This window comes from Myxocyprinus asiaticus, chromosome 23 (genome assembly GCF_019703515.2).
Source record: "Myxocyprinus asiaticus isolate MX2 ecotype Aquarium Trade chromosome 23, UBuf_Myxa_2, whole genome shotgun sequence".
NCBI lineage: Eukaryota > Metazoa > Chordata > Actinopteri > Cypriniformes > Catostomidae > Myxocyprinus > Myxocyprinus asiaticus.
In genome coordinates, this window is record NC_059366.1 from 22,901,148 (window position 1) to 22,924,530 (window position 23,383).

A 23,383-nucleotide genomic window follows, 5' to 3' on the forward strand; every position below is an offset into this window, starting at 1 on the left:
CACTTTCATTGAATTAGTGCAGTGACAGTGAATGAGACTAAACGTTTTGCTTAACATTTCCTTTTTTGTTCCATGGCAGAGAACAATTCATACAGACTCAAGGATGTGCAGTGATGACAGAAATTTCATTTTTATATGAACTGCTCTTTAACTACCTGTTAAAGTATTTGTTAAAGGTATCTGCCAAGAAAAAATATATAAATGTTATTCAGCACATTCTAGACCTTATTCACAGCAGTGGTATCTTTGATTTTTAATGACAATGACAACAAGGCTGTGAGGGATAGACGTACAGTCTCTTCAATAGGCTGTACTGCAGTTTAAAGTGATTTTGGATCGTTCTGCATACAAAACATTGGAAAAATATCTTTTCAAGGACACTCAGTAGACAAAAAACTCCAGACAACATGAGTTGTGGAAAATCAGATGGGATCTAGGAGCTACTTACAGCTTTATACCATGCATGACATTGAAGATATGGTAAGTCTATCCTTCACAGCCTCATTTCCATTCCCATTAAAAATCAAACATGACGCTACTGTGAATAAGGTCTATAGACCAATCCTCTTGTTTACAAAAATGTCAGCGCATGCGCAGTAAGTGGTGGCAGAAAGCCCGCTGACTGTTGTGTTATATTTGACAGATTAGATGATTCAACGAAAATATGACACAAAACCATCATAAATACAAACATATTCTTAGCGATACAATTACTATAATAAAATGAGTAAATAAATAACATGTAATCATGTTCGCTATAAATTTTTGCTGCAAAGTTGTGAGTTGAAATGATATCCTCAGTCCAGTCAGCTCTGTTGATGATCTTGAAGCCACAGCAGTCAGCGAGAGCCCTCGGAATACATTTTCAACAACGTAATCCGATAAAAGTTTTTATGCATGGTTTTTGCCACCACTTCCATGTTTGACGTAAGCGGTGACGTTGCCAAAGCATTGGTCTATTGCGTTACGTCTTGCTGGAAAGCAAGTAACTAAAGAGAAAGGTCACAATATAGGCTACATACTTTAGGCCAGGGGTTTTCAAACTGGGGGCCGCTAGGGGGTCCGCAGAAAATTGTCAGAAAAAAAAGTGGGGGGAAAAAAGCACGTTATATAGGATGCACAATTAAACATATTTTAACTGTGATAACGGTTTCTGTCTCTTGCGGTTAGTTAAGCATAAGCATCTGCGATTATTAGTGAGCTAGCAAACAGAAGTTATCAGCCAGGTAAAGTTGCAAATTGTTACTTATTTCTATTATAGGCTATGTCTACAGATGACCGGCCAAATCACAAGCTCTTTTGAAGTCTATTTTTTAACTCAACTAACACATCAGTTTCACTTTGAGCATGCGCTGAAATACAATCGCAGTAGTTTGAGTATCATATGCATATCTCGTATGTGCGCCGCTTTGATTAAACATGGCTCGCATCAGAAAGATGGAAAATGCTGCCTTTGAAGACTGTATTCGGAGGTAGGATGAAAATCAGGTGTCTATCAGACTGTTCTGAGACCTGTTTCCATAAGAGCTCCAAACATTCAACAGCATTAAGATTAGACAGCAAGTAAGCTGAATAAACGTCGTATGCATCACAGTGTTAGGCTACATGCACACCGCAGCTGACTGTGGCCCTGATCTGATTTTTTTGCTCAAATCTGATTTTTTTTGTTAGGTTGTTCACATGACATTTTAAATGTAGCCCATATCAGACACTGGTCTGAACAGCCAACACTCTTAAACTGACCCATATGCGTTTAACACTCCTTGAGCATGTGTTTAACAAACTCCGGCATGTTCATAGTATGAATAATGAATTAAATTATAATAAAAAAATTAATAATCTGTTTTAACACGGATAGGACACATGCCTATCTGATAATATTTCCGCGAGTGAAAAATAGTTGATGGACAAAGTATTTTTATGTAGTCGTTTGCCTTTGTATGGTGGAATTTAAATAATCATCAAAGTTCAAGTGTAATATTACCTACGAGCGAAACACACCATAAAATGGAAAGACAGCAGGAAAAACGGCATTACATACACTAACGTTCAAAAGATTTGAAACACTTGACTGAAATGTTTCTCATGATCTTAAAAATCTTTTGATCTGAAGGTGTATGCTTAAATGTTTGAAATTAGTTTTGTAGACAAAAATATAATTGTGCCAACATATTAATTTATTTCATTATAAAACTAAAATGTAATTTTAAAAAAGTTTTTGAAATTGATGACTTGGACCAAATAATAAAGAAAAGCAGCCAATAAGTGCCCAACATAGATGGGAACTCCTTCAATACTGTTTAAAAAGCATCCCAGGGTGATACCTCAAGAAGTTGGTTGAGAAAATGTCAAGAGTACATGTCTGCAAATTCTATGCAAAGGGTGACTACTTTGAAGATGCTAAAATATAACATAGTTTTGATTTATTTTGGATTTTGTTTAGTCACAACATAATTCCATAGTTCCATTTATGTTATTCCATAGTTTTGATGATTTTACTATTATTCTAAAATGTGAAGAAAAAATTATAATAAAGAATGAGTAAGTGTTTCAAAACTTTTGACTGGTAGTGTATATGTAAGGTAAGAAGAGTTATCTTTATTTATTTCATATTTCCATTAACTGGCTTGCATTCGTCTTTTGATACAGTTTGAGAAATAAAGAAACTGAGCGAGTGACACAAGCAAAGAGCGTTGTTAAATCTACATCTGTATCTTTTCATATGCATATTTAACGTGCAATCCAAATAAAACACTGAACCCAGCTGTTGAAGCCTATACTTTATTTTCTTTCCTTAAAAATAAACCGAATGCATTAACTAGACAGAAATGACTTGCACATAAAAGTTTATAAATATAACAGGCTGAATATAATACGCTGGAATTCAATTGTGCAAATGACAAATGTTGAATGTAAAAGTCGCATTAAATCTTACCAGGCTGTTCACACTGAAGACACATTGGAAAAAATCAGATACATTTCCGATTTAATTACATATATGAAAGTGGCCCAAATCGGATGTGAAAATGTCAGATTCAAAGCACTTTTGGCTGTTCCACACGATCAACCAATTAACAGATCTGTGTCACATGTGAGTGAAAAATCTGATTTGGGCCACATTCAGCTGCAGGTTGAACGCAGCCTTACAGTAGTTCACTTCCATCACTCTTGTACTACATGTACTATACAGAAGTACAGAACAGCTGTGCTCCGAGTTCGGTTTGGTTCATAAGTGGGGTTTTTTGGTCGAAATAAAGGCTTGAGGCTGGATAACATTTCCACCTGCTAAATTGTTACAGAAATATAATACTATTGTTTATTGCAATAATAATAATAATAATAATAATAATAATAATACATTATTTTTTAAAGAGAACTTAAGTGTGAAAACCCTACAGAGTAACTCTTACATTGGAAGTAAAGGCAAAACATGAATTAATTTTGGTCAAATCATTTACTAGTTTGTAGTTTTAACACCTTGTTCAACATGAGAGCTGCTTTAAACATTATCTTGCAGCCTAACGTTGTATGTTATTCAAGGAACCGATAGCAGTCTGGGGGGTCCCTTGCAAGAGGATCATCGTTTTTTTTGATTGATCATCAGAAAGTTTGAAAACCCCTGCTTTAGGCTACATGCATTCTTAATGAATTCATTTAAAGTTTTAATGTTGTATTCACTTATTTAAAAAAAGAAAACTCATAAATGCACAATAAAATATAAAAAAACATGTCCAGAGACATCCAAGTAGCCTCAGTGGTTTTGTATTTACCAGCTAATGAATTATTTAATGTTTTTTTTTTTTTTTTTGCGAAAGTGGTCTTAAATCTTTCATTTATTTGGCCTTAAAAAGTCTTAAATTTCATTCCATCGATAAATCTATTAGTTTGAATCTATTAGACTTAGTTTTTATCACAACTGTAAAAGTTGTAGTCAAAGTTTTAAAATATGTTTAGGCTGTTTGTGTTTTTTCATAACATGTACTGCAGTTAATTTTTGAAACCTTGTTATGTTCCGGTTATTTTGACCCGGACAACTTTTCTTTTTTTTTTTACTTAATCCAGTTGGAATAACATTTCTTGAATTGTTCACATATGGTATCTGAAAACACACGCACAAAAAAATTGGACCATCTTACTTACATTTTATTGGTTTTATTTTACTTTGTTACACCTGTCGTGTTCCCAGTCAAAAATGACCGGCCATTGGAAATTAATGGGCAGGGCAAAAAAAATAAAAAATTCCTGTTCATGAGCCTGTCCAACCATCTGATGAGCACAAATGTGCATGTGCATATCTTATCTTATATTACTACTTATCTTATTAGGCTATTTGTTTTATTTTTGCACAAAAAGTTTCATTTCTGTGTATAGTGAAATAGCGTTCCTATTAAGAAATATAAATTAAGATGATTTGATATCATGAGTTAAAAAGGTTCCACTGACAGTAAAAGACAGAAAAATGACATTTAATGCAATTATGGGACAGCTTGTCATCTGTGAAGAGCATTAAAAAAAGCTATCACAGGAGCAGTGACACTCAGTATTTTCCCGAAGTTTAATAGCAAAAGGTTTTTTTTGTTTAAATGCATTAATATTTTCACTTTTAGCAGCAAAGTAATTATACAGCGCAAAATAATTATGGAGACTCCAGTGCTGCAGGCGCATCAGCATTTCACTGTAGACGCTAGAAATGTCCCGCCCCTTATTGAAATGGAAAATATGATTGATAAAAACATATTCAATCGTGTTTCTAAAACGAACATTCTGATTGGTGGAACTGAGTCGAACTGTCTATTTTGCCCATGCCTCGGTCCCACCTCCCGCTGCTCCGTGCAGAGAATCTCTGTACACTTATTAAAAATAACAATAGTATTAATAATCACAATTCATTCAACGGTGCTGCGGCATCAGTATAATTAAAAGTTATGGGTCAAAAGCCTCCTCGCTATTCTGGCAGCCGTACGTATCATAACTAATTTAAGGTGGGCATACGCAAAATCCTTTGAAAGATAGGTGGGCAAACGGCGGATGCCTGCATATGCCCTGGACTAAACTACTGCATCTGCGGTGTTCCTGGTAAGAAATGACCAGCCATTAGGAATAAATGTATGAGGTTACAAAAAATTGTTATTGTTCAGGAGCCTGTTCAACAAGTAGATGCAGTGTTGCCAACTATTTCTCATGGCAAGTCGCCAAAGACGTCAAATTTACATATGTACATGAGTTGGCTATGGTTATTCTTTAAAGGTATAGAATATTTTTAAATTGTACTAATGATTTAAAATTAGTATTTCACTACTAATCATTTAGCTATGACTAATTGAACTTGACAAACATTCAGACAGTGGGGGATTTCTATTTTTTTTTTTTTTTTTTTTTAATAATTGTTTTTATTTTGTTTTGTAATTAAACTGCATTATTTAACAATGACAAAGTCCAAAATTATCCTAGCAATAGCAAACAGGTGTAGGCAGCGGTGTAGTGTTAGTGTTGTAGTGTTGTAGGGGATGTTTTTTATTATTATTTATTATAAAACATGGATCTATATGCCTAATAATGCCTCACATGGTGCTGTTTTGGAGATATGTCAAATTTTATATATATAATAATATCTTATTTTTGAACAAATCTGTTGTGTGCTGCTGAACCATCAGTGTATATTACTTCTGCCAGTGTTACTGTGTCACAATGACTTTTGACAGTGACATCTCATCTGTTCATATCACTTATCTCTACACTTTATTATAGATCGGGGTAAATATTCATTCTGTCTCTTCCCCTGCTAGATAATTTCTCAATGCTCTTTTATCGCTGTAGGCTGACTTTTCTTCTCTAAACAGACAGCATGCATTTGAATTGAGATTAAGATTATCACAACAAATACTAACAACATGAAAGCTCTCAGTCATTTGATTTATAGAACATCAGAATGCACATAAATCTAACCTCTGATGGCATGCAGGTCAGTCATATTACTTGAAACACAGGGCGGTGATAGAACACAGAGAAAAATGAGACGTCATCCTGCACCTCTGAGTCTTCTCTTTACTGTTGTACATGAACCTGGTGTTGAGTGAGTAGAATTCAATGAAGCTGTCAGCTGAGGACATGTGAGGCGTCTATTTCTCAAACTAGAGACTCTGATGTACTTATCCTCTTGTTTAGTTGTACATCTGGCCTTCCACATCTCTTTCTGTCCTTGTTAGAACCAGTTGTCCTTTGTCTTTGAAGACTGTAGTGTACACCTTTGTATGAAATCTTCAGTTTTATTGGCAATTTCAAGCATTGTATAGCCTTCATTCCTCAAAACAATGATTGTCTGATGAGTTTCTAGAGAAAGCCGTTTCTTTTTTGCCATTTTTGACCTAATGTTGACCTTAAGACATGCCAGTCTACTGCATACTGTGGCAACTCAAAAACAAACACAAAGACAATGTTAAGCTTCATTTAAGGAACCAAATAACTTTCAACTGTGTTTGATATAATGGCAAGTGATTTTCTAGTACCAAATTAGCAGTTTAACATGATTACTCAAGGATAAGGTGTTGGAGTGATGGCTGCTGGAAATGGGGCCTGTCTAGATTTGATCAAAAATGACTTTTTTCAAATAGTGATGGTGCTGTTTTTTACATCAGTAATGTCCTGACTATACTTTGTGATCAGTTGAATGCCACTTTGGTCAATTAAAGTACCAATTTCCTTCCAAAACAGCAAAATCTATACATTATTCCAAACTTTGGCAGCCAGTGTATGTGCAACATAAACACACACACACACACACACACACAACTTTGATTCTTTGTCATCCCAGTCAACTTCTGAATCTTTCTTGACTCCATAGGAACTAAAGAAAATTGGAAAAAAATATTATGACACTGTGTTTTGGGAACTTTCACATTCTCACAGAGTTAGAACAATGTTTACTAAAATAATAATTATGTGATAAATAGCACAGAAATTTTTAAGGATGGTTTTTTATATATTCAAAATAATCAATAAATAATACTATTTTAATTCCAAATTTCCAAAAAGTACAAAACCTGTTCTAATTACTAGAAATCAAGTTAACAAAGATCGAATGCAATATCTAGTGAAAATATATTCATAATGAGAGATTTATATACATTTTAATGGGCTGGTCAATTTTGACCGGGAACACCACAAGTGTGACTTTCTAACATTTTTTTTACAAAATAAAAGTGAGAAAAAAAAAATAATTCTGGTTAAACATCAAAACAATGCAGTGTGATCAACAGGACAGACAATTGTATGTATGGTATTTAATATAGTAAAAATATCCATAAAAAACTTTTTTTTGTAATGTAAAAATTGAGTTGCATTAGCTCAGGTAATTTAGGCCTGTTGTCAATAAATTCCTAAAAGAGGTACAAAATCTGTTCTAGTTACTAGAAATCAAGTTGAAAAAAAGATACTTAGTGATAATATATGGATTATGTGAGATTCATAAACCATTTATAGGGGTCGTCTTTTTGACCCGGGAACATAAGGAGTGGTAGCCAGTGAGGAACACAACACAAGGGTTAAAAAGACTATCAAAAATGACCTGTGGATATGGCCTTAATATTACAAATGTCACTGTTACACAATGAAAAAACAATGGTGAACTTTCATAAGGGCAAGTAAAATTTAGAATGAAGGAGTTTAAAGTCTGGACTTTATGAAAAAATTACTGATAAAGTTATCCTCCTGTTCTGTCCAACTCTTGTACTAACTGGCCATGTTTGCCTTCAAATATTCCAGGAGATGACTAAAATCATTAGGCATATGTCCTGCTAAACTCATATCATTCTCATTCAAATAAAATGTCCAAGCAAATGGATGTAATTATACTCTCCAATTTACCTTAATTACTTTTTGTTGGACAGGGGATTTAGGCTTGAAAATGCTGAGTGTCTATTGACTTTGGAACAGCACTAGCCACAGTGGCCAGTGAGCCAAAAAGTTAATGTCAAGCCCTGGTCGTATTTTTTTTTTTTTTCTTCTTCTTCTTTAGTGAAACACAAAATGAGATCTTAGACCCTAAGCTGCTCTTTCCCGTAAAACAAAAGGGAGTGGCAATTTAAACTGTCAAATTATGAAAAATTTAGTCATGCGATTTGCATGCTATATTCAAAGTCTTTGACGCCATATGATAGCATTGTGTGAGGAAGAGACCAAAATTTACTGTTATTCACTAATCATTTTCCTATCCACCAGAGCTCTCAAATCTCATTTGCACTTGTGATCAAATCAAACATGGCACCTTGAGATGTGTCGCGCCAGGTTTGATGTCAGTTGCGGCAAACATCATTGGTTCTCACGTGTCATGTGACTGAGTTTGAAAAACATGTCTGCAAATGACATTTTAGAGCTGCAGCAGAGAGAGAGATCATCAATGACAATTATTTAAATTTCAGTCTGTTCCTCACACAAAACTATTGTAGAAAATAAATGAGTTTGTGTGAGTAAATGATGACATTCATTCATTCATTTTTGAGGTAAACTATCCCTTGGCTGTTGTTCACATTTTCAAACATGCAATCCAAACTGGACACTTTCCTGTGATACTTGCTTTCTAATCACTAGGAACTGTTTGTCCCTGCTCACCCTCTCACCCACTTGTCTCTCCTCTCTCTTTTTCTTATTTTTATTGCTCTTTCTCCTCTTCTCTCCCCTCCATTCCCAGCAGTCTAGATCATTTGTTGTACCCTGTGTGCTGTCTGACTGCCTAAAATGGCCCTTTCTTTCTCTCTCTCTCAAAGGATCAGGTTGTCATGTTTTCTGCATGGACTGCCAATAAACTCCTAATAAAAAGAGCAAACAAAATGTGTGCATGTATGAGAGAGAGAGAGAGAGAGAGAGAGAGAGCATGGAGCACATCGCCTCTGGCAGCAAAAACTAAAGATAACACACACTGTTCTCTTTCTTTCCTTGTCTGTGGTTCTGCCTTTGGCCTTAAACACACATACACACAGAAACACTTAAAGGGTTACCTTTAAACCTTTACTTACAAACCTCATATACCTGTACATTATCAACACATGTCCCTAGAGGTTTGTTGTCATCAAGCCCTCTTCCCTCACAGATATGAATGCAGGATTACTGGCAGCCCACAGACACACACATCCAGAGCACACAGAATGACATGAGCTGTGTCACTTAATTACTGGAGACTCATGCTCACAAACACATGCATCTACATGCATTCTTCAAGCCTATGTCTTAAGGCATGAGCTTTGCAGTGCATTTTCAGTGTGATATGGTGTTAAAGTGAAACAAATGAAACAATATATCCCAATGGATTTTTTCACACTGAGCAACATTTCGTCATTCCCTTAACGAATATGGAGGTTTACATAGGAATATGTAAACCTGCTAATGGACACTGACTATTTATTGGTCAGTCGGACCTCTTTTCCTTTCCCATCCCATTTTCTTCCCTTCCCTTTTCCATTCTCTTCCCTTTTCTTTTTCTCTTTCCTTTCCCTTCTACTTTCCTGTCATTCCCCTCCCTTTCCATTTCCCTTTGCATTCAATTGGCTCTCCTCCCTTCTCCTTTAGTTCAGAGTAGGGTTGTTTCACTAAGTTTCGGTAGTCAAAACCAATACCACAGTAAAAACTAATAAAACTAATGCTATTGAATACACTCATTAAAGGATTCATATACTGTAAATAGTAAACAGAATAAATAAATGAATAGTATAAATAAATAAAAAACAAACAAACCTTAATAAAGTAAAAAAGTTTTTTCAGGTGTCTAACTGCAGTATCAAGAATTCAAGTACAAATTCAGACATTTCAAAATGTAAGTAATCAAATACAAATTAAGAGAAAAATTGAGTTTACTTGGGTCTCTCTATTACAGCGAGGCGTAAACACTTTCCAAAGAGCATGTGCACATATATGCATGTGAAATGTGATCACAAGCCACTGTCTGTCAGTCAGACAGCACTCGGGAACCAAATTGAGTCTGTAGCAATGTACTGGTCCTCTTAAAATCCCTAGTTCAGAGTTTGTCCTCTCCATCAGAGTTCAGCCACATACTCTTATCATCTCACACATCACCACTCTCAACCCAACCAGAAAAATCTCTCTCCATTCACACACTGTTCACAGCACCTTCAGTCTGATTTGTGTTATTACACAGTTCTCATGCCAGAACCTGTGTTTGTGTGTCAGCACTGCTGGTGATCCTGGGTGGATGTGGAGATAATATAATTCTACCTTACCTTCTCTGCTATCCTCCAGCACAGCCACTTCTCTAACATGGCTGAGATTTATGCATGCTGTCATATAAACCATCCCACACACAGCAAGAAAGAGCTGGGGGTCTCTTAATGGCTACGTGTGTAAAACCTGGCAGGCGCACCACTTCAAATCTGTTGCTACCAATGAGAAATTCATTACCTTCAATCAGGATAATGAATTTTCCATGCCATACTTGTAATGCCTGTTCCTCTGTAATGCTGATGATCAGTAATGCACAAATGATGTAAGATTGTAAGATTGCTGTAAGATTTTCACCTTTCATGTGAATATGAAGTCAAATTTGGCCCTGTTTATTTTATTAATTCATATTTCTGGTCTTATTGTGCATGATTCATAATGACTACATGTTGTTCCAAATAACAAAAAATATATTTTTAGTGTTTCATTAAATTTTAATAAAAATAGCAATAGTTGGCACAGAAATGTAAGGTTAGGACCATAATAGCAAATAATCATAGATATACTGTATATAAGATGTTAAGATGCTCTCTTTTCATGATTCAATCAGTTCCCATTGGGTAAGGTCCCACATCCCACTCTGCTTTTTTTTTCATTATCCTTGAATATCCTGTTTTACTCAAACACGTCACTTTACAAAAATATAATTGGTTTTGAATGCCGTTTAATATTGACGTCAACAGGAGTCGCAAGAGGAACTTATTTCAGCTTGGGCCAGTACTGTTTCCAGCGTTCTCTGTTCATTGCCTGAGATTGTTTAGCATTTCACTCTTGCCTAATTGCCACAGAAACTGACACGGAAAGAGGATGTTGCTTACTAATAAACTGTTCAATTTTGTGAATTAAAGGGATTTTTAATTTGGATTTTTATTTGATTTGATTTTAATTCCTTGAGGTCCACTTAATATTAGGGATGCACCGATACCACTTTTTCTCTTTCGATAACTTTTTTAGTAGAACACAAACAAAGATTTCTAGAAAAATATCTAATCTCTAAAGGTCCATACAATTCAAGTGGATGGTGATCAGAACTTTAAAGGTCCAAAAAGCACAGACTGTCATAGTAAAAGTAATCCAAATGACTCCAGTGGTTAAATTAATGTCTTCTAAAGTGGTACAATTGCTTTGGGTGAGAAACAGAGCAATATTTAAGTCCTTTTTACTATAATTGTTTACTTCTGAATTTATTTAATCTTAATTCAAATTAAGTATTTTAATGGCCCTACAACCAGTGCCCCCTTCCACAGCTCTCTTCAAGGGTGTAAAATTGCTATTGGAATGTACCTATATTTTCTCTGTCTCATCTCTCTCATTCTTTCTGTTTTATCTCAACAGTGCGTCTCCATGAAAGTATCTCAGAAGAAGGCTTTCATTACCTGGTCTTTGACCTGTAAGTATGTGAGTCACTCACTCTGATATTCTCTGTTGTTAAACAGGATTGAAGCTAGACAGGGCGAGTGTACTCAAACTTTTCACTTTCCTTTCAGCACAGTTTGGCAGCAATTAACTCCAGTGTGTTAATTACAGGAAAATGTAACTGAAGTATGACGATTAGTTATTCAGTAGGCCCAATCCTCTGTCTCTCAAGGCTCTTGTGTCATTAAGACTCTGATAGCTGTCGCTCAACACTGAAGTTGCAGGCCCATGGTGATAAAACTACCCTCTATTCGCCACACACTACAGGGCTCTAGCTCTTTTATAGTTTATAGTTGTGTGTAAGCACTGTGAGTTCTTTAGCCTTGAGCTGTTGGTACAGGACTCCTACCCCCAACCCTGTGGTGGACCAACAACTGGCTGACGACCTGAATGTGTTCTACTGCAGATTTGAAAGGCCCAATCTCACACCCCACACCCACTCTGACCTTCACTTCACTTCACACAAACACCAACACCTCCTGCAACCCCCCTCCTCCCCCCCTCCTGCTACTCAACCTGCACTTAAGATCTGTGAAGATGATGTGAGCCGCGTCTTTCGGAAACAAAAGACGAGGAAAGCTTCAGGCCCAGATAGCGTCTCACCAGCGTGTCTTCGATCCTGTGCTAACCAGCTGGCCCCCATCTTCACACAGATCTTCAATAGATCACTGGAGCAGTGTGAAGTTCCATGCTGCTTCAAACGCTCAATCATTATTCCTGTCCCAAAGAAACCAAAAATCACAGGACTTAATGACTACAGACCTGTCACCCTGATGTCTGTGGTCATGAAATCATTTGAGAGACTGGTGTTGGCCCACCTGAAGAACATCAGTGGACCCTTTCTAGATCCCAATTTGCTTATCGAGCAAACAGGTCTATGGATGATGCAGTCAACATGGTATTGCATCATATCCTGCAACATCTGGACAGACCAGGGACATATGCAAGGATCCTTTTCGTGGACTTCAGTTTGTCTTTCAACACCATCATCCCAGCTATACTCCAGAATAAATTACACCAACTGTCTGATCCCACGTCTATCTGTCAGTGGATTACCAGCTTTCTGACGGACAGGCAGCAGCTTGTGAGACAGGGGAAACTCACTTCCAGCACCTGTACAATCAGCACTGGTGCCCCCCAGGGATGTGTGCTCTCCCCAATACTCTTCTCCCGCTACACCAATGACTGCATCACCAAGGACCCCCCTGTCAAGCTCCTGAAGTTTGCAGATGACACCACTGTCATCGGCCTCATCCGAGATGACGAGGAGTCTGCATACAGAAGGGAGGTTAATCAGCTGGCTGGCTGGTGCAGTAAAAACAACCTTGAGCTGAACATGCTCAAAACGGTGGAGATGATTGTGGACTTTAGGAGGAACACCCCAACACTGACCCCCCTCACCATTCTAAACAGCACTGTGGCAGCAGTGGAGTCTTTCAGGATCCTGGGCACTACCATCTCACAGGACCTGAAGTGGGAGACCCACATTGACTCCATTGTGAAAAAGGCCCAGCAGAGGTTGTACTTCCTTCGCCAGCTGAGGAAGTTCAACCTGCCACAGGCGCTGCTGATACAGTTCTACTCAGCAGTCATTGAGTCTATCCTCTGCACTTCAATAACTGTCTGGTTTGGTTCAGCTACGAAATCAAACATCAGAAGACTACAAAGGTCAATTCGGACTGCTGAGAGGATTATTGGTTGCCCCCTGCCCCCCCTTCAAGAACTATACACTTCCAGAGTGAGGAAAAAGGCTGGAAAAATCACTCACCCTGCCCACTACCTTTTTGAACTGTTGCCTTCTGGCCGATGCTTCAGAGCTCTGAGCACCAGAACCGTCAGGCACAGGAACAGTTTTTTCCCTCAGGCTATCCATCTCATGAACAGTTAAATTGCCCCATTGAGCAATAACTATGTGCAATACACAGTTTAATCTTTTTTTTATATTTATCCAACACATCCAACCTCTTCTGCCATTTCATTCCTCTGAGAGAAAAAAACAAAAAAACATTTGCGCACTACATAACAGATTTGTATTTGCACTGTACATAATAGATAACAGATTTGTATTAGATTGCACTACGTATGTGTATGTACGTATGTGTATAACTATTTTTTATTTTTATTATTATCTATGACTTGCTGCTGTTTTTGTATTGTTTTTGTATGGTTGTACACTGGAAGCTCCTGTCACCAAGACAAATTCCTTGTATGTGTACGCATACATGGCAATAAAGCTGATTCTGAAATAAAGCTGATTCTGGTAACGCCTGCATTTCTTCCCTGTAGTGTGACTGGCGGAGAGCTGTTTGAAGACATTGTCGCAAGAGAATATTACAGTGAAGCAGATGCAAGGTAAGTTAAATTCACCTAAGCTCTGATCGTATCTGTACTTAATAGAAATTCACTTAATAGCAATCTTTTATTCAGTGATATTAGATTCATTCACAGATATTGCAGGTGTTTGATTTTCTCTGAAGAACATAAACCATATACTTCTCAGTGTTCCCACACTCATGGAAAATCTGGAAATTGTGCTTTCCAGGCCTAGAAAAGTAATGGAAATGAAGAGGGCCTTAAGAAGTTATTGAAATCTGTCTATTCAAAATAAGTTTTTCTAATTATGCTTAGCATTTAAATGTTTAATCAGCTAGAATTTGCATTGCAATCTCTAAAAAAGTCTTGCAAAAAAATCCTTATCCAGTAATTACAAACAACATTCATTTAAGGCAGTGGTGCTGGTCAGTGGCTAATGGCATGAGATGTAGGACAGCTGCTTGGGCCAGCAGCAGTAACACATCCAGACTAGATTCTATCTCTCTACTCTGCCATTCTGCCGTGTGTATTAAAGTTTAATATGTCAAGGTCTGTCTGACAGATAGAACACAGTCCAAACTGCCAGCGAAAAAGCCCTTCAAAGGTATAAAATGCCCCTACCAGTGGGCATTGCCTCTTAATGAAAAAGTTAATTTCTGACCTTACTTCGTTATGATTTCTCGACACGTCTTTTTAAAATCCACTGCGAATCTCCAGTAGTCCCCACACACGTACCATATTTAAAGCATGGTATTCTTTTGATGTACCTTGGCATATAATGTAAATACAATACCAAGGCACATGAACTTGGTTGTCATTTAGTATTGTAGTATATACTGTAACAAAGTACCATGGCAAAATCATTTGATACCATCACTGTACCATTGTACAGTCACTGTACTTTTTTGTTAGGGTTCAATAAGGATACCCAGAGTCTAGTGTTGTGCATTGGTTTTTGGTCAGTGAGACAGTCATTAACTGCCAGGAATATCTACCTAATTATTAAACATTATATTTTTATTTTGAATTATGTGAAACAATGTAAGTGCTCTCAGTGCCGTAACAGGGATTGTACCCTGCCTGAAATGTGCCATTTTTAACCTGTCATGTACACTGGATAGACATCCCCTTAAATTAAGCTGACCATTTGCACTTCAGTCTAGTTCCACTTCGTATTCAGCATTAAGCCAGAACAACAAAATTAATGTCACTTTCCAAATACTTTTGAAAGGCACTGTGATGACTTACAGCGCAAATGTTATGACTGTATTTTGGAGCACGAGAGAGAGTTTGCATCAAGAGAGAACATAGAGAGAGAGAGTTTTTACTGGAAAGTGCCCCAGTAATGGGATAGAATGGAATGCAGGCCACAAAGTTTGCCAAATTTGGACACAAGAAATGCCTTCTTCGCCATCCTTCATTAAGAGAGCTTCAGGGAATAGCAAACGGGGCTCTTTTTTCACTGGACCACCACCTCTTTTTTTTGCTCTCTCATCACATTTGGTATGAAATTTTGTATTCTATGTGAAATGGAGCCTCTGAAGAGGTGTCACCCCCTTGACACGAACTTTGTCCTTAGGTTGCGACCTTTTGAGCAGGTTTCGAAGCTCTGTAATGAGCAGCTCCACTCGCTGCATTTATATACAATCCTGTCAGCTCCACTGGTGCTTGCCATTTCTGTCCATTGTGTGGAATGATATATGCATTCAGCAGCAGGAAATTTGTTTTGGCATTTGGGTGGGATGGTAAATATATCTGTTTTCCCATCCTGGAGATCTTCTCTGGCAGCTTTAAGGACCAGCAAAGCAAACAGAGTCTAATTGAACAAAGCAAATATTACATTACAAAATTGCACAATACGGTATAATATAAATGATATACATAAATGGTATAATTATATAATTAGGATTCATTATTTGGAGATTCCTCAAAAGTAACAAGAAATAAAAAAAATATTACATTTCTTACAATTTCATAACCCCCTCTCTCTCTCTCTCTCTCTCTCTCTCTCTCTCTCTCTCTCTCTCTCTCTCTCTCTCTCTCTCTCTCAGTCATTGCATCAATCAGATCCTTGAAAGCGTCAGCCACATCCACCAGCATGACATTGTGCACAGGGACCTCAAGGTGAGTCACGCCGTCACTGTGGCAACGTGCCAGTAAAGGAGCTTGCGTCATCTGAACCCTCATCCACTTGGCAACTCTTTGTTGTCATCTGCACTCACTCAAGACATGTGCTTGCATCATTAAGCACTGTGTGGCTGCAGAATTTTCACCAGAGAGCTTGAATGGCTGTTTTCCAACCTGTTTGATTGTTATTCTTTCTCTTGACATCAAGAGATGACCAATCCCGAGGGCTCATACAAGTACAATGCAGAAACCTACCAAAAGGAACATTTAAAGGATGATGGAGAGATTTGTTCTAAAAATGCCATCATTCAACTTGAATTAAAATCGAACAGTGCTTCCTTGTTTTCAAAGACCACAGCGGGTACACCGAGTAGATGTAGTAGAGTCTGTGTAGGAGGTGAGATTGTGTGCGTGTGTGTGTGTGTGTTTGTGGAGGGGCCAAATTGTCTAATATAGTGAAACATGTTAAAACATGTTTAGGGTTATCATTATCTCCATAAAACAAATGTTGTACCTAATGAAATAAGGGACAGAGTGATCCTTACTTTTCTTATAGTCCTCTCACACTTCTGAGAGAGTGTCATAACCCCCACTGCTCCACAACCTCCAAATGATCAGCTCTTACCATGCTACTCCATATCTTTAAATGTAAAGATGGAGAGAGTTGTGCTGGTGGCTGGACAGTTGCTATGGCAACCCGTGTGGCATCACAGAGGCTGCAGACGGACAGCGTGGCGGTGAGCTTGTGTGGCTGGGACATATTATGCCACCTCTAATTCATCAGCCTATTAGAAAAACAACAAATGAACACAGATGAGAAGAAATAATCTTATGACAGTGAAATAGGACTGGGCTGTATAACTAAAAGAAAATTATATCTCAATATGTTTTACACTTGATAAAATTTGGGATTGTGAAATTAAGGGGTTATAAAGTGCTCTTTTTTTTATAAAGTTTTATCATCTTCCCTGAGGTCCACTATGTTAGTTACGCTTTTTTTATTTATTTTATTTATTTTTTTTTTTTTGCATTAAATGATCGATATGATCATTTTCCACCCTGTCTCTGGCCCTCTGTCCAGTGTGTGTTTACATACACCAACAATTAAAAATAGCGCAGATGGGCAGTGTTCAGGAATAGTTAGGCCACACTAGGCCTGTTTTCCTGCTCTCTCTCTGTGAGTACGAACTGAGCCCCAGTGGGCGGGACCAAGGATGCAATGATGTAAAGTAGGTGTTGATGTTGTTGCTGTAGAGGTGGTCATGAATTAATGAGTACCCTTTATGACATCACAATATTACGGAAGTAGAGAATGAGGCGTTTTGGCAGCTTGGTTTCAATAAATGCTTTTATTGCATTGGGGATTACGTTTTGAGTTCTGAAATTCACAGTATGTTTTTATAGTAGAAAGATCTCTTATTTGTCAAAATATCAAAGAAATTTGATTCTTCATGACATGACCCCTTTAAAGGCATACAAAAAAAAAAAAAAAGATGTCTTCAAATAAGTTTTACACATAATGAAATGAATAATACTGTTGAAAAATGTGTTTAAAATCATGTTCACTCAGGAGATGAAGACTCTAGTCATATTAGTAGCCTAATAAAGACTAATGGAGCTTGGGTGCCTCATAAAGGAGTCGACATATTGAGATCACAAGACCCGCCTAATATTACTCACTTTGTTTCTGTAAGCCCCACCACCCCACCCCTGTTATTGGACACTTGTGCTCATGGAATAAATTAATTGTGGCTGACTGTGAATAATAAAGTTAGACAATGGCATTGACTATAAAGTTTAAAATGCATGATGCTACATCCGCTCAACTAGGTTTCAGTGCAAGTTGACTGCTTTATTGGCCAGCAAAATGTAAACAAAAATTGAGTGCACCTTGAAATCCTTCTATATTATCAGTGTTGCTTTATTTTATATATTGGCAGCAAAATCATTGCAATTATATTGTGAACCTTCATTATATCACCCAAGATTTCAGTAAAGTGAAAATGGCACACAGAGAAGCGAGCAGTAGCCAGACAGACAAGGAAAAACAAAGCACACGGAGACAGATAATATGTGTGTTTAAGAGATTAGAAAGAGATGAGTCCTTCTCTAAAGGTTGCAGGCTGAATGAGCTGTGGCAGGGTCTGGGTTGTGCCCACAGCATTCAGAGGCAGCGGGGTGTGCAGGACAGCAGGTCAAAAGAGCAGCTCACCCCTGCTCTCGTAGCATGAGATAACAAGTACTCCTCTCTGTCTCATCATGAATTATGCTGCACAGAGCAATGGGCGTGTTGTCACAGTTATCCGTCTGCTTTACACACATACACGCACACACACAGTGACATATAGACACCACCTGTAATCTCTCCTTTCTCATGTCTCTCTCTCTCTATCTCTCTTACACTTGAGTGCATGCACACTATTTCTCTGTCTCTCTCACTCACTTGATACACACTGTAGTTCTTGCTTGGATCACTTTAATGTTCCTACAGAGCGTTGATGAAAGACTGTGCTCATAGTACATGCTGGATACGTTTATGTCCTTTTATGTAGATCAAACATAAAACAGTTGATTAAATTGTCATCTTTATTCGTACACAATAAATGAGCAGTCAATTGGGAGTGAATGGCTGTGAATTGCACTACAGCAATTATTTTGGCTGGTGCTGTGTTACCATATTTTATTCAGATCTCTAAGTTTTTTCAAGTTTAAAGCTTATTTGCCATTTTTTTTAATGTTAAATACTTTCTCATATTCTAGCTTAATATGCAGAGATATTTAGTCTCATACCCTTTCGTGGTCATTTGTCCTCCTGCAGCCAGAGAACCTGCTGTTGGCCAGTAAGATGAAGGGGGCGGCAGTGAAGTTGGCTGACTTTGGTCTTGCCATCGAGGTGCAGGGAGACCAGCAAGCCTGGTTCGGTAAGACCCCTCTACTGTTCTTTAACCTCATTGGCTCATCTCTTGAAAAGATTTTTATCTTCCTGTTTAGGTGGCACTGATATTCGTATATCAGCTGACTCTCCCACTAGCATAAAGTTTCTTTTCCCTTGTTCTCCTGTTTGCTCTCTATGGCATCTACATCTCTATAGGGTCTAGAGCAGTGGTTCTCAACTGGTTTTACTTTGGGACCCAGATTTTACATAGGAAATCAAGTGGCGACCCACCATAGTAAAAACATAAATTGTATTTAATATCCTGAGTCACATTTCCTTTTATCTTGCGTTGTTTTGTTCATGGTTTTCAAGTATAAGGGCATGCATCAAGTGACATTATGTTTGCTATTGATGTCAACAACAAAATCTACAGAAAGATTTCTCTCCCCCTCTTTTAAAAATTTAAGAGCAAATTTATATATATGCTATGAGCCCATTATTATCCCATTTGTTTCCTAATTTCAAACAACATTCAAACAGAATTACACAGGAGGAAAGGCTCCTCATTACCATGGTTAGGTCAGTGTAGCTAGTCTTAAATAATAGTAGGCTAATAATAATAATAAATTATATATTGATGAAGAAAAAAAAATTCTAGCCAAAACACATTTTGAAACTTTAACTACAATTGTCACTGTTGATATAAAATGAGGTCTAATAGATTCTACTTTTAAATTATTTCATGTGAAACTATAACATTTTGTCAAAATATAACTCATGTAAAATCATGAAACAATTTTGTAAAGGTGATGATGTGTAATGAATTCTTTTTTATAGCACAGTGTTGCTCTTTTCCTCCTCAACCAAATTGGTCCGGTTGCTAGGGAGGGTAGAGTCACATGGGGTAACCTCCTCGTGGTCGCTATAATGTGGTTCGTTCTCGGTGGGGCGCGTGGTGAGTTGAGCGTAGTTGCCGCAGTGGATGGCGTGAAGCCTCCACACGCGCTGTGTCTCCGTGGCAATGCACACAACAAGCCACGTGATAAGATGCGCTGGTTGACAATCTCACATGCGGAGGCAACTGGGATTCGTCCTCCGCCACCCGGACTGTGGCGAATCACTACGTGACCACGAGGACTTAAAAAGCACATTGGAAATTGGGCATTCCAAATTGGGAGAAAAAGGGTAGAAATCCAAAAACAAAAACAAACAAAAAACATGGCAACAAAGAAAAAAATGAAATGACCCCTGTTCAAAAGTCTGCATACCCTTAGTTCTTAATACTGTGTATTGCCCCCTTTAGCATCAATGGCAGCGTGCAGTCTTTTGTAATAGTTGTCTATGAGGCCCCAAATGCTTGCAGGTGGTATAGCTGCCCATTCCTCTTGGCAAAATGCCTCCAGGTCATGCAAAGTCTTTGGTCGTCTTGCATGAACCGCACATTTGAGATCTCCCCAGAGTGGCTCAATAATATTAAGGTCAGGAGACTGTGATGGCCACTCCAGAACCTTCACTTTTTTCTGCTGTAACCACTGGAGGGTCAATTTGGCCTTGTGCTTAGTGTCATTGTTGTGCTGGAAAGTCCAAGAGCGTCCCATGCGCAGCTTTCCTGCAGAAGAATGCAAATTGTCTGCCAGTATTTTCTGATAACATGCTGCATTCATCTTTCTATCAATTTTCACAAGATTCCCTGTGCCTTTAGAGCTCACACCCCCCCAAAACATCAGTGAGCCACCACCATGCTTCACAGTGGGGATGGTATTCTTTTCACTATAGGCCTTGTTGACCCCTCTCCAAACATAGCGCTTATGGTTGTGACCATAAAGCTCTATTTTGGTCTCGTCACTCCAAATTACAGTGTGCCAGAAGCTGTGAGGCGTGTCAAGTGTTGTGGGGCATATTGTAACCGGGATTTTTTGTAGGCATTGGTGCAGTAAAGGCTTCTTTCTGGCAACTCGACCATGCAGCTCATTTTTGTTCAAGTATTGTCGTATTGTGCTTACCTGATCTTGGCTTGGTATCAAGAGATCCCTGAATTTTCCACTTCTTAATAAGTGATTGAACAGTACTGACTGGCATTTTCAAGGCTTTGGATATCTTTTTATATCCTTTTCCATCTTTATAAAGTTCCATTACCTTGTTACGCAAGTCTTTTGACAGTTCTTTTCTGCTCCCCATGGCTCAGAATCTAGCCTGCTCAGTGCATCCACGTGAGAGCTAACAAACTCGTTGACTATTTATGCACAGACACTAACTGCAATTTAAAAAGCCACAGGTGTGTGAAATTAACCTTTAATTGCCATTTAAACCTGTATGCGTCACCTTGTGTTTCTGTAACAAGGCCAAACATTCAAGGTTATGTAAACTTTTGATCAGGGCCATTTGGGTGATTTCTGTTGCCATTATGATTTAAAAAGGAGCCAAACAACTATGTGATATTAAATGGCTTCATATGATCACTATCCTTAAAGAAAAGACAGTTTTTTTGCATGATCAGTCATATTTTCAAAATCAATTCCAAATTTCACAATTTCTGCCAGGTCATGCAAACATTTGAGCACAACTGTACATATGTGTAGCTTATGTGTAGCTTGTGTGTTATGTGTACCTCAGTGCATTTGACAGCCTGTTGCATCTCATGAAATTTCAGTGTGAAAGTAATTAATCCTCTTCTAGATTTGTCCTAGTTTGTTGCATCATCTCTTTGATATAAAAAATAAAACATCAAAATATTTCAGAATATATATTCTCTTCTATTATTTTCTAGTCGTCTTGAAAATGCTTTGAAAATTTACACTCTGGGAATTTTGTATATCCATTTGTGATAAATATATGTTCTGGGTCTCTAAAGATGTGAGTATGTTTGTTGGAATACCCATGCATTTAAGGGTTAAACAACAGGACAGGGCAACATAGTAGTGAGATAATGTGACAAGATTGACAATTAATTGAGATTGTGTGTCAGCATTTAATAATAGTAGGGACAAACTTCATAGACTGAAGAACTAAACAAAATATTATGTTTGTGTAATCTAAACTGAAATGCTGTGTTTGTAATGCACAGAATTTGGTTATCATAATGAGATGATTTTGGTGATTTTTGTGATTGACTACAATTAACTCATTTTAGAGCAGGATATGTAATCACCATTATGGCTCCACAGGTTTTGCAGGCACCCCTGGATACCTCTCTCCTGAAGTCCTGAGAAAGGATCCTTATGGCAAGCCAGTGGATATCTGGGCCTGTGGTAATACTTTCACCACTATTCACAATAACACAGTATTTACACCTAAATGACTCTTTATTCTTGTCTTCTGTATATGTGTTTATCTGCTTAACTGGTGTACTAAATATACATTCAGTCTTTTTGCATGGGAGGGACGGTGGAGTGAGATGAAGTAACCAGTTTATTTGTTCTGGGCAGGTGTGATCCTGTATATCCTCCTGGTGGGTTACCCTCCTTTCTGGGATGAAGACCAGCACAAGCTCTATCAACAGATTAAGGCTGGAGCTTACGACGTGAGGATCAGACTCCATCTATGGCATTCAGCAATGCTTTTGAATTTCAAGACACTGTGTGTCGTCCACCAAAACTGTGTGTCATGTCCGTTAAGCAACTCCATTAAGTAAAGCTCAGTTATGAACAGCAAGTGAATGCCCTTTTATTAAGCCTGTCGTTTAGTGCCCATCAACATGTTGACAAAGATGCTCTCATTGCCGTCCCCATACAGAGTTTTTAGTGTCACCCTATCAACCCAGAGTGACGAGCCCAGATTGAAGCCTTTGTTAATATTTAATTGGCTGAGATAGAAAGCTGAGTTCCTCAATAATGAATGATGCCAGCCCCCTGATCTTGAGCACATAGAGGATCATATAACTGTGGAGTCTTTATCATCTCCTCAAACCCCCGAGGAAACCACAGTTTTGAGTGTGATCTTTCTCATCAACACCATCCTATATAACTTCACAATACTGCTCAAGCGAGTTTTTTCAATTCATTCTGTATGGGGGCTGAGCGGCAGGCTTGAGTGAGCAATTGTGGGATGGACAGCGGAGTGGAACATGCAAAACAAGTATCAAAAAGTTGAGAAATGTTCACCTTTATGCAAATTAGAGGCGTTAGCCAATCGCTGTGAGTTGAAGGCAGTGACGTCAACCAGAACATCAAAAATCATGCCACAGTTGAAATCATTGAGATCACATTTTTTCCCCATTCTGATAGCTGATGTGAACATTAACTGAAGCTCCTGACCCATTTATGCATGATTTTATGCATTGCACTGCTGCCACACAATTGGCTGATTAGATAATCGCATGAATAAGTAGGTGTACAGGTGTTCCTAATAAAGTGGTTACCGAATGTGTATGAAGTCAGAAGTTTACATTTAGGTTGAAGTCATTAAAACAAATTTTTTAACCACTCC

The 23,383-nt window shown here is 37.9% G+C and overlaps 1 protein-coding gene across 28 annotated transcripts in view; it reads left to right on the plus strand.

Moving 5' to 3' along the window:
- Positions 1-23,383, plus strand: part of LOC127414196 (calcium/calmodulin-dependent protein kinase type II subunit gamma-like) — an 85,563-nt gene that overhangs the window by 36,176 nt on the left and 26,004 nt on the right. For all 28 annotated transcript variants that reach the window (XM_051652055.1, XM_051652026.1, XM_051652033.1 and 25 more), the window contains exons 4-9: positions 11,563-11,617; positions 13,930-13,995; positions 16,008-16,080; positions 18,902-19,004; positions 22,123-22,206; positions 22,384-22,478. In XM_051652055.1, coding sequence (XP_051508015.1) covers positions 11,563-11,617; positions 13,930-13,995; positions 16,008-16,080; positions 18,902-19,004; positions 22,123-22,206; positions 22,384-22,478 — 476 coding nt within the window. The remainder of the gene's footprint in view (positions 1-11,562; positions 11,618-13,929; positions 13,996-16,007; positions 16,081-18,901; positions 19,005-22,122; positions 22,207-22,383; positions 22,479-23,383) is intronic.